The sequence below is a fragment of the Oxyura jamaicensis genome, chromosome 8, assembly GCF_011077185.1.
Source record: "Oxyura jamaicensis isolate SHBP4307 breed ruddy duck chromosome 8, BPBGC_Ojam_1.0, whole genome shotgun sequence".
Lineage (NCBI taxonomy): Eukaryota > Metazoa > Chordata > Aves > Anseriformes > Anatidae > Oxyura > Oxyura jamaicensis.
This window is the reverse complement of record NC_048900.1, coordinates 19,920,931-19,933,930: the sequence shown is the minus strand read 5'-3', so window position 1 is coordinate 19,933,930 and position 13,000 is coordinate 19,920,931. Positions and strand designations below refer to the sequence as shown.

Here is a 13,000-nt window from a genome sequence, read left to right as displayed (position 1 = left end):
AGTATGGAGGTGCAGGAAATTCAGTACTCCAGCATAACTCAATCTGAGAACAAATGGTGTCACACACTATACTTGCTATAAAGAACTAAACAGATGCTGTCAAAATCTAATGAACAACAACTACGTCTGGCAGTTTTGTCATGGGTTTTGGGGCACTATTAAAATTCTTTATTTGAGATTAAAAGAATCACATTGTTATTAGTGAAATGCAGGCCATGCTGTTAAATTTTTAAGAAAAAATGATAACTGACAAGATACTGATTTTTATGTGTTACAGTTTTAAGAAGAGAGATCTACAATTAGAACTACTGTGAAATTATATACCAACTACTGGGATGCAGTGACTGATACCGGTACTACCATAGGCACTAAAATATTCAAACAATGCATAAACAGTCAAATCTTTTTCTATCAAAATAGGTTTTATTGATTTAATTATGAACATTTTTAAAATAAACCTCTTTTCCAAATTCTCATTTTATGACTTACCGTATCTAGATTTATTTCTAATTTGATTTATATTTTCTGTTAAAAAATCTCTTATTAGTGCTTCCTAAAAAGCTAAAAACAATAATCAACAAAAGGGATTACTTCTTCAAGCATTTTACTTGTTACCTGCTTTGCTGTTCTGTTTCCCAGTTCATCAGCTATCTTCTGCCACCGTCGGGACTCTACTTCCTCTGGTGGATACTTCAGAAGCAACTGCTCGAGTTTTTTCTAAATCAAGCACAAACAGAAAAAATGCACGTTTTTTTTTTAGTACAGATCCAAGTTGTTAAAGGACAGGTATCTACATACATGTGACTTTAACTTCTAATTACTGTATATATTATTACAATGTTTGTTATTATTATCACGTATTTCATTGCAGCTACGAAAGTGGAAGCGTTTCCCATTACCTGTTCCTCTACAGTCCACAGCTGGTTAAAAGTTTCAGGTTTGGTCTCATCGCAAAGTCGTCCTCTTATCATCTGCTCAAATATAGTATATAAAATGGAACAGGTGTTTAAAAAATGTACAGCTAGGATAACTTGACTTTGATCCTTTTCCTAAGTAAAAATCAAAACTGAAACAAATGCATGCATGAAAATTTGAAATGAAATTATTCTAAAGCAAAAAATAGGATCTCCAATTTGATCCATTAATGAATTTTATGATCAATTTTAACAGTTAAATTAACAGTTAAAATTACCCACATACCCCATATTTAATTTTTTTTTTTTTTTTTTTTTTTTTTTTTTTTACTATTTTGTAAAAATTTATCTTTCCTTTTGTGACAACTACCTGTGGACGACTGCTTGTAGAACCTTCTGGACCATCACTCAAAGGCAAGACAGAGTATGAAATAGACTCTCCATCCTTCTTGGGATCCAAAGGACTTTTTGGTCTTGCAGGTATACCTACTGCAAGCAACACAAGAACCGAATTATTAAGCCTCCGTGCTGGTCTTCTGCTTCTTGTAACATATATTCATTCTCCTTTTACCTTTGTCAAAAATCAGCTTTGCTCTCCTAGAGTTACGTTTTCGGTTTTTGAATTCTCTCTCAAAGTTTCCAAGGCTAGTGGTGTATTGGTCCCAGGCAATCTCAGGGAGCTGAACAACTCTCTGAGGATATGGAAGACCCATATCGACCTGAAAACAAATGTGAAAAGTGATAAGCAATACTTAATGTAATTGTTGTATATCCAAATAAAGAACTATGAATCCTGGAAAGTTATGAAAAAGTTATGCCTTTCAACTAAAAGCAAAATTCAAAATCAGTATTTTTAAAGTGCCATGCAGCACAGAGTTTTTTTCAGATCTCTTTCAAGAGTAATACACAACAGTGCATATAAAATATGCAGCGGCACGGTCAATGATGGCTTATTGAACACAAAGCTTTGAAATTTGTGTTTCACAGCTGAAATCAGGTGTTTCTAATTTCAATACTCTGCTGCTGTCTACCTGCCTTTTGTATTGTTTAGACGTACTGCTTGCCTGCTACCTGTAACTTTCTTAAGGTTAAGGAAACAGTTTTATCGTCTGATAAACTGAAACCCAAACCCATCCCTTCAAGGAAATCAAAGTATAAGTTACAGTGTTTATGCTGTCTTCTCACTATAACACAACTGACATATGCCTTACCACTTTATTTTACGGTCAACCTTAAGAGTATCCTTCCTCGGATTCAGAGACATAAATGCACCAGATACCTTCTACTAGCATTAGTATTTCCTATATGATACAAAGATTACCAAATGCAATCCTATTACATGCTATTAGCTCATCTCAAAATATAATGGCCAACCAACCACTGAAACCAATAGGCTTAGGTCAGACCTCTCTTTAAACCAAGACCTCTACAAACCTAGGGAAAGGGCATCATAAAATACTTATTCTTCACTGAAATACGGCATGTTGCTGCCAGACCAGAAGGTCAAATGTGTTTGTTACTGGCACATATGGCAAAGTGTTCAAGCTTTAAAACTTTTTTTTTTTTAAACTTCTCTGTTACTACATATTTTAAGCTTGGAAAGAAAATCATTCTTTATCAAAATTCATTCTCCTCCAAAGACAATATTTTAGTAACGTTATCCAGCACTCTTTCAGGTATGTTTTCTATTGTCCATTTTGGTTTAATGACCTGTATTTCCTGCTCTTTCAAAAGTACACTACCAAATTCACTCATAGAACATCATTTAATTTCTCTAACGAAAAAGTTACAAATTCCTGGCTTTACAACCAAGTATTTGCTGTCACCTGTAGATTTCAGGTTGTCTTAAAATACCCACATTACAATTTTAAGTTTAAAAATTACATTTCTACGTAACAATGGAAATGAAACATGTCTAATAAAATATATGAAGACTTCTCTCAAAGATTTAACAAGTCCAAGGGCCATTTTTGCTCAGCAGACTTCAAGCTCCTAATGTTTCTATGCGAGTATATATGGAATTCTGATTCCTACAAATTATTAATTATTGGTTATTAAAAAAAATCTGAATAAGACTTAAGAAATGCCCATTGAAATACCTTCTTCTGGAGTCTTTCCACAAATCCAATAGGATCTTTCAGTGCTTCTCTCTGGTGTCTGCCTAAACTTTCAAGGTCTTGAACTGCTTGAGTACGTTGAGCCTCGAGTACAGCAATCGTCTGTAACAGTCTCTGATAACTACAGAGACAAAGGAAAACATCTCACTAAATTTGTCTTTAAAAGTGATCCCCCCAAATCTAAATACTAGCCATGACAGTCAACTAGTATCTAACATTTCATAGCTTATCTGAAACAGTTTATAGACATTTTTACTGAATTATATAAATAATTATTTCAAACTTATTTTAAGTAGTAGATGAATTTATATAAACCAGTAAAAATATGTATGTATTAAATTTCTTTAAATGTAAAACCTACACTAGCTAAAACAATATGGTATCAGGGACAAGCTATTCATATTCTCAATAGCTATGATCAACATACTTTGCTCACAAGGAAAGAAAACAAAATGATGTAATTTCTCTTTCACTTCAAAACAAGCTACAAATGACTCTACTACAAAACTTTAACATTGCACTCAACCACCCACACGCTGTACAAGAACGTACAAACTTTGTAGATAAACATTTCATAGAAGCTTCACTTTAGAGAAAAATGTAAGGACCATTTACAAAATGTACCAATAAACCAATCTTAAACCAAATTTGCAAAATAAATACAGAAAAAGAGATTCCTCTAAGGATATAGAAGTTGAATTAAATGTCAGTGTTCCCTCAAATCTGCCATGCTTGATTCACATGCAATTCTGATTTCCTATTTAGCAGATACACTAAAGCATCACTTACGTGACTCTCATATCTGTACCCGATAATGGAAGCTTCTCAGACTACCTGCTACACAGCTAACTTGAAGACAGGAATCATACCATACTGTAACTAAACCTTTAAAAAATGGGTAACTATGTTTAATCCTTTTTATAAGCTTTATAGTTATGGTAGTCCACTTCAGTCCCTGAATCATGCAGTTACCTGTGGCCACTGAAGTTGCAAATTACTAAATATACACTATACACACACACACTAAAATCTAAGATCTATTAATTACTAAACTATTTCAGTTAATTTTCTTTCTGTTCCCTTATTGCTAAAACAACGAGTGCTAATATAATGAATTCCACACATATTACAGAAAAGATCCAGAGGTTACAGAGCTAATGCAAGTTTTTCAATTGACTACCCTGGTAATTGGATAAGGCCTTAAGTGCAGAAAAGTAAACAGCCTGAAGGCAAAGTGCAGGCTTCACACCATCAAGCATTTAAGATTCTGCCTAGACAAGCTGTTGCTTCACCTCCCAAAAAGTTAATCTTCTTTCCACTTACATGTAATAGTTGAAAACACAAGATACAGCCTTAAATTTTTTAGTTAAATACTAAAATGCTGAGTGGATTTAAAACCAGCATGATATAAATATATTATGGATCTATTATTATTTAAAGTTGAGACCAGAAACGCTTGTTCAGTAACTAGTGCAATTATTCCTGAACAGGCAAAAGAATTTCAGAAATAAGTTTTGTGAGGTAGTGACAGCACATCATAACTGACCTGAGAAAATACTGCAATTCAAATTGTTATGGGTTCACAGGAATCACCATATGTGGAATTAAAATCTTCACTTAATTTTTACCAATAACATCTGATTACTGCCTATTTTTCCATAATTAAGTTCAAATGGAAAGAAATGACAACTGGGGAGACAACAAAACAAGAATATCGAACTCCTGTTACTTCTACTCCTCATTAAAGCATTCTTATGATCTCACTGAAGTGATCATGGACTAGAAGTTAAATCGCTCACAAATGATCCCTCTGGTCTTCATGGAAATACACAAAATACAAGGTTAATTCAGAAACCTTACATGTGATGTTGATCTGCAGCTATATAGCATTATTATAGAATATTTCAGGAGTCAAAAAGAGCGTATTGAACAAACTGCTCAAATAGATAGATTTCTCTGCATTTTTTGTACTTCTGATGAGGAAATTATTTCTTTGGAGCTATTTACTTAACTTCCAAAGTTTTTAAATGAGTAGATATATTCTGAAGCCCACAAACAAGAGTGCATGCAACTTTGTTATGTGAATATCAAATCTGTTTAAATGGGGGTAAATGTGCAGTTCAGGTCTTGCTTTGCAAACAAAACACTGAAAATACACTAGTTCTCAAATACATAGTTAACGTATTCCATATTCACATACTTGATATTTGTTAAGTACTGCATTCTCCCTGAACCACCGTACTTCCGTTTATATTCTAACACTACTTTTTAATTAACTGTATAGTAATGCAACAGCAAATAACCCTTAAGTTTTGAACTACTAGTTTTCATACGGTTGTACAGGCTTTCTGTTTGACAATCCTGAACGACTCTAAGAGAGCCAAGAATTTCTCTGAAAAAACAGTAAGTCAAGTAACACACGTTGAGCACTTTTTCAAAGTCTGTCTGTTCCTTTACTATATTAAGCAAAAGAGAGGCATCCACATAATTTCCATGACACTTCAAAAATAAAGCAGCTAACAATTTTATAATATATCTTACAGTTCCTTCGTAAATAGGCACAACAATTATGATTGTAGGATTCAGACTACTTCCTGCAGCTGAGAACTAACATTTTCCAAAATTCAAAAAGCCTAGTGAACATAGGGCCTCAGACACAGGAAGGAGAAAGTAGCTGCAACCTCAGGTCTCCACACTCTGCTGCAAAACCAGGTCCATACTTCAACAAGGCAACCAAACAGCAATCATCTCTACATTATCAGCAACAACTACATAACTTCCTATGAAGCATCCATGAGGAATTACCAAAGAAAATGAACTCACACCCTCTGCGAAAACAAAAAAGTCATACAACTAAATATACATTATCTGAGTAAAACTGCAGTCAGTTGTATCACCTACAGTAATGGAAGTTCAAATCACTAAATTTTTGGAACATACAAAACCTGAAGCACAGCACTTTGTAGGAAGACTCATTTTCTGAATGTACTTCTGCGTTTCCACAACTTCCATAGTAAAACACTTTTTATAGCGAATGACTTAGCAGCAGCCTGCACATGAGGCCATGTCATTCAGCATGTTTTAGTAAATTAATTTCAGCATAGCAGGAAATGTCAGGTGCTAGTTACTGCTTTCTGAACATTTCTCCTTTCTTCTAGGGGAAAATGTACTGCACTTTAAATCTTAAGTGAATGAGTGATCTTAGAAACATACTACAAAGTGAAGATTTTGACTTTTAGGCAGTTGATCCAAATCAGTGAATGAGGTGGAAATTAATGAGTGAGGCTTTTCAGTTAAATATATTTTTAGTTAATATATATTAACTATTACATAAATGTAAAGCATCGGTTTTGTCCTGCTGGACAATGTAAGGGGCAGCCATAAAAATGTGCCATCCATGCCCTCCTCTGAAAACAAGCCACCCAAAGGGTCTTTATCCACAAATGCTTAAGAACACATGAGAAAACTGTATGCCACTGGTCCCCTCTCATCCATAAATAATTTCAATTTCAAGTATCTATCTAAAGTAAACTCACACAACAAACTTGAAATTTGCAAGAGGTATTCTCAGCACACTACAATGTGAATTCATTGAATTTTTGTTATCTAATATTCCAACGTAATTATAATGCAGGTAGAGACAGTAGGATTCTACTTTCCCCTCAGGTGAAAATAAACGGAACTTGTAGACTGAAATCCCTTCAACCTCAAGGTTTAGTCCTTATTTCCTACCATTAACTAATTTATCGTTATCAACCTTACACAACTACATGATCACCTCCAAAGTAACACAACTACATGATCACTTCCAAAGTAACACAACTACATGATCACCTCCAAAGTAATGATACAAATTCTCACATTTGCTTCTTTATATAATCACACATGACTTCGACCACCTCAAAGTTTCACAGAGCATTCAGACAGGCTATCTTACATACACACTGCTGAAAGCTTACTACTTGCTTTTAATGTGACCAACTACAGATTTAAAACACTTCCATTATTATCAAAGGTAATTTGTTCCCTTATTATTTAAATATATTTATCACTGTCAGACCACTATTGCCAATCTATGTAGCATTTTTAAAAAGATGGCAATACACAAAATAGCTAGCAGATCACAATTATTAACAAAGGAAAGCTGTAGCAAGGATTTTTTTTTTCTTAATATATAAGTTAGCTTATGGACCTCCATGTAATTTATTGTCTGCCTGCTCTCAGAAATTACTTGAGGGTTAAGAAAAAAGCAAATAAGTCAACTCCATTTGCCACACAATCACCACTCAGTACCACACAAAGACATGTATTTTGTTGACTAACTAAAAACAAGCGACTTGTCCTCTCCTAACCGAGAAAATGCTGTCAGTCAGTGAAGCTGTCAGTCATCACTTTCCAACCCCCAAACTAGATGCATTTCTACATTTGTCTGAATATAGTTCACAATACAGTAAGTACTATGGTAACAAAATTTGGGGGGATTAGAAAGTAAAAATATGTATGCCATAATTAAAATGTTATGACATTTGAAAATCTGATTATTTCTTGTGCAGGTAGGATTTATCTTAAAGAGTATACATTTTTTCATTAAAAAAATGGCTAAAATATATGTAGAAAAAATACCTACAATAAAACAAACTTGTTTTGTAATTTGTCATTCCAAGAACTGTGCACAATCAGTATCTACCATTCCTTGGGAGGCTTTAAGCAAGTCTTTGTTTTAGTGCCATCTACTGGCACTGTAGCAAAATACCTATTAAAAAATGCATTCCTCATCATTTCTCACTCTGGATTTTGGCATACTATCAGCAAATCAGAATAAAACATTTATCAGATGCTAAGCTAAGAAAGGACTTGTATTAAACAGATTGTAATAAAAGACTGAAAATTTATGTAGTAAATTAAGTAAATACACTAAATTTACACAAGTAAATTTACACAAGTAAATAGAAAACGTACTTAGAATTTCTAGTTTAATCCAAGGCATCTATAGTACCAGATCAGTTTCTGGAAGAAATCTTTATGTCAGATCAAACTGAATCATCTAAGAGATGACTTTTTTTTTTTTAATTTAATTCATAAACATCAGATAAAGTCCCCAGCTTTTAAGCTTAGCATGAAGTCTGCAAGATGCAGAAGTGTTGACCCTACTTCCCTGCATGTTATTCTACAGTATATTCAAGATTTTTAAAAAATCTATTAGTGCACTGGGGATAAGTGCTGGGATTCACACTATTGCGGGACTTGTAGAACACATGACAGCAACACAGAAGACAGAAGAGACTGATGAAGAGAGGCCCTTTTTTGATATTCCTTCAGAAACAGAAGAGACTTTAAGGGTATAATCAATACAGACATATATCAAGTCCCATCAGGACAAAAGCACCTTTCCCTGAGGAAAGCAGCACATGGTAGGTTTTTACTTACCTAATGCTTAGGTACTGTGACTAAGGTAATCCACTTAGGGCCCATTTTGCAACTCATTATGAAACCGCTTTCCACTATAACTTAAACTCTTTATACGCACTGTAATTTATTGTACTTCATCCATACATAGTATTTATACTTCAGAACACTTAAAAGACTCCTGATATCTAAATAATTACGCTGTATCTCCATTTTATACATGAAACAACAAAGCATGCACTAAGTGACTTCTGCTGGTAACAGAATAAAAATGGCAATTTCTGAATACTAGGATGAGGCTGTAATAAACACCTATTTAAAACAAAACATACCTAAAGCTGACAATACTGATTACTGAACTCATTCAACTCATTCTGTGTTAATCTGCAAGTTTTCACTAAAATACATGGAAAAGAACTTGTGTACGTTCATGCTGTAGGAACAAAATTTTTACAACAAAGAATTATTCAATCTTTTTTTGTGTAGAGAATGAAAGAGAGGGAAGAAATAAGGATGTAAAGGAGTAAAACTCATCTTTCTATTAACACCCACTACGATAATAAACCATGAAACAAACACATTTGGACCTTTGCTTAGGAAACAGAACTTTTAAAGATTCTTATATGAATCAACAGCACATCTTCATCTTTAACTATGCAGAGCAAAACAAAGATGGACAAAGAGAGATGCAACAATGAGAAGTCAAAAATCACGTACCCATCCCAATCAAAACCTGAATATACAGGAAACAAAACCCTAGGATCCTTCCTCCTAAGATAGCATGTAAGTAGTTTCAAGTACCAAAGGAACTCCTATCTTGATTAGATCAACAGGATTAAAACTAACTTGAATATGTGCTGCTCACACAATTCCTCTCTAGAAGACTGCCAATCAGTTTGTAGTTCATGATAGAGGTCCTGTCAAAAATTCATGTAATTAGAACAAATATGCAAGACCGGCAATGAAGTTTCCATTTCAAGCAAGGTTAGTTAAAACCAAAGAGTAAAGACACCAGCATTCTCATAGCACATGTCTGTCACTAGGGTCTAGTTATTTTCTTGGTGGTATCATTATGCTTATTAATATTTCAGTGAAATATTTGAACATCCTTATCAGGTAGCCAATTATATTATCTTCCTTGCTCCACCAGATATACTTTTATACTGGTATAGCAGTATTGAGACATCACCACTTCTGCTTTTGTTTAAAGTGTCACTCGTGTAAAGCCAAAACCACACCTTAACTCCTACATGGCTGTGCTGTGTGAATAAATTAATACCCTTTAAATAAATCAGGACCTTGATTTTCCTACAGCGTTTACTCTTGCAACTCTGGTATTTCCTACACCTCAAAAACATTTGATTTACTACGAGGATTCTTCTAAAATGGCAAGCATTTCTAAATGACAAGTGGGAAAATAAATTTCTACCACTGTTCTGCATTAAAAGAGTAAATCGGTGGGTTACTCATTTTTTGTTTGTGCATTTCTTCCCCGTGATTTCTGATCCATATTGGACAACAAAGTTTGAAAGGTAAATGATTTCCTGCATGCTCTCTCTACAATCTGTCAGTGTGGGAAGCGGGAGAGATATTAAGTCCTGGCTCCACCAAGAGCAAGTTGAGCAGAATTCCACTGTTAGTTTTGCATCCTGGCCAGTCCATCAGCAGGCACGGAGGCACACGCACTACTACCATGTCAGTCAGCAGGTAAGCAGTTTCTCTCCCAGATCAGGAAGCTACAACAGAGGACTCTTGGAGGTGAGAGTAATAAGAAGAAAGGAAAGCAGGTATCAGGCGAACAAGAAGAGAATTTAAGGAGCAAAGGACACTAATCCAAGAGAAATCAAGCTTTGTTTTCCACAGGATGTATTATTTAAATGAGGATGGCTCTGGGGGTTGATAGTGCTGTTCACCAAGGATTGCACTGTGGCTGACAGCAAGATAAATATATTCAGAGAAAGAAAAATGAATTTGACAAATGTACTTGACATTTAATAGCTCCTGAGATAAGCCTATTACTGGTGAGAAAAAAGCAGATGTTGCACACGCCCAAGACATTACCTCTTGCAAATTAAGAACTCCATTATTTAGTGTTTATTGGGCAGTTTATGTAATTACAAATCATGATTCTATCATTATGAAAATACTCTCACTAAACATTTCTTTGATCTTGCAATAATTTTATATCATTTACAACTTTTTCCATTGATAAATATATGGAAAGGATGTTATAAAACATAATGCTGGTAGAAAAAAATAAACCTGAATATTTTAAGCTGGTGTAAAATATAACCAGAACTTGGTTAATAAATCTGGTTGAATGCCCATTACAGTAGCATGATATGATTTAGTAACACAATTATCTGCACTACCAATCTGCAGTTGATCAGAAACTCATGTTAGGAGTTTCTAATTGATTTCTTATTTTTCTATGTTGCAGATAAACTAGTTGCAGCATTCAAACTCTATGTGAAATGAGATTTTTAACTTAAAGCCAGTTTAATGTTTTGTTACTTACTGAGAATATAGATCCATCTACCAGAGAACAGAAACTTCTCCTTGGGGGGGAGAGGGGGAAGTGGTAACTGTGTATGCTTAAATTTTACATTAAGATGTAATTTAAGAAAACTGTAATGCTATATGCCATACCACTTCATGGTGGAACAGAGAAAGCATGAATTAAATCACATTTTGATCTAGTACATATGACATATATGCATTTTTTAAAATTAGCAATTAATTCCTATTATTATTCAACACTGAAATTTATACTTAATCAATGCTGTCAAATATTCTCCTATAGAGAAATCGGACATTACATATTTACAAAACAACTGCCTTCTCCTAACACTCTCCACCTCGGTATGGAATAAAACTGCCACTGAGAAGTAACTTGTTATGCACCAATTCCCTGTGCTCCTGAAGATGATGAAACAATCTAAAACCCAGTCTCCTCAGAATAAACATGTATGCTGCACCGGAAGACAAGACAAACATGTTCTGAAAAATAACACAGAAGGATAATTTACTCTGTAGTACTAGGTACTCATAGCTACACACCCTTACTACAAAGGAATGTCAGACTACCTTATCTGTACATTAAAATAAAACTATACTGTATGATAAATTTGTCCTTAACTCTGACATATATATCTGAATATACCTGAAAGTATGGGGATAAAATACAGCACAGTTAGAATATTTTTATTCTTAACCAATATACATATGAAGATAGACAGTGAGATTTTATCATAAAATACATTCACTGAGAAGTAGCTTGGTTTTTAATATTTGTTACCAGCCAGTTAAAGAAAAAAGATCGTATAGGAAATATTAGAAATTCAGCTTAATGAAAGAGATTGCTACAAAATTGCTAGAATTACACTTCAAGAAGAACTAGGCATAATAAATAAATAACTGGTATAGCAAGATGCACCAGACTGTATTCTAGCAAGTCAAGTGCAATAACACAAACTTTTAAAATCTGATTTATTAGGCAGAAACATTCCTGATTCACTGAACAAAATACAAATCTATTACCATAGAAAATACCACAGACGTTTCTTTTGTTTGATGTAATATTGCAAGTTAAACACATCCAAATAAATTAACGGTATTTCTATAAATGATCAATTAAATATCAAATCTTACTGTACTATCCAATGAAGTCCAAGTTTAAGGCCTCTGTAACAATAAAATCCGCAGTAAGAATTCACAAGACTGGGTTTTAAGAGATGTATTAAAATAATTCATTTTAATCTGTCTTCAGATTAAATGTCAGTACAACTATTATAATGTTAAATATTACAAAGTAATAAATGAAAACAAAGATATATGAGAATATTTATTTACTGAATAAACACAGGGTACTATTTCTTGCAACTTAATGCTTGTAGGCAAGTCTTCACACACAATTCTTGTATTTTGGTGGGCTTACCTACATGCCTACGTGCTCCCTACAAAGCAAACCACAATTTACATCATCTTAGAAACACATGTGAATCTTATACACATGGAAACTCAATCACATTTTCACCTAAAGCCTTCAGTAGCTCCAGAAGAGCGCTGAGCAAAATTTCTCCCTCATAACCTGGTACCTGCGCTAACTTCTAAAGAGATTAAGAGAAGAAGGAAAAAAACAAAAACACTAAATGAAACACAGGACAAAAGGGAAAATACACTGAGAAGAAAATATTGCAGAGACAGAGAATTAAAATAAGTTAATGCACTGTAAGAAACAATTAGACTACAAAAAGAAATAAAGAGATATTCAACGCTACTGATAAAAGACACATGCACAACACTAAACACAGTGTATAAAATTTAGCAATGTAAAAATTAAATCAACAAGTTCTTTGTATCATCCTTTGTGATACTTTCATTAAAACAGGTTTCGGAGCTAAAAATAAAAGCCAAGTTCTCAAATATTCACCAAATCATATTTTTCTGAGGCATTACAACAATACACAAAAAATGAAATTGTGCGTTCAATAACAGGAAAATTAACATTAACAATATTTTACAATTATACAAGCCCCTAGATCAGCCTGTTACTGTCTACAT

General features: G+C 33.8%; 1 protein-coding gene across 3 annotated transcripts in view; it reads right to left on the bottom strand.

Annotated features, from left to right (window-relative positions):
* The window catches only part of ZZZ3 (zinc finger ZZ-type containing 3), a 62,161-nt gene that overhangs the window by 14,811 nt on the left and 34,350 nt on the right, over nucleotides 1-13,000 (bottom strand). For 2 of the 3 annotated variants that reach the window (XM_035333286.1, XM_035333287.1), the window contains exons 4-8: nucleotides 3,014-3,152; nucleotides 1,486-1,633; nucleotides 1,285-1,403; nucleotides 900-971; nucleotides 616-717 (exon numbers count right to left, since the gene is read on the bottom strand). In XM_035333286.1, coding sequence (XP_035189177.1) covers nucleotides 616-717; nucleotides 900-971; nucleotides 1,285-1,403; nucleotides 1,486-1,633; nucleotides 3,014-3,152 — 580 coding nt within the window. The remainder of the gene's footprint in view (nucleotides 1-615; nucleotides 718-899; nucleotides 972-1,284; nucleotides 1,404-1,485; nucleotides 1,634-3,013; nucleotides 3,153-13,000) is intronic. The other variant, XM_035333288.1, reaches the window with a different exon arrangement.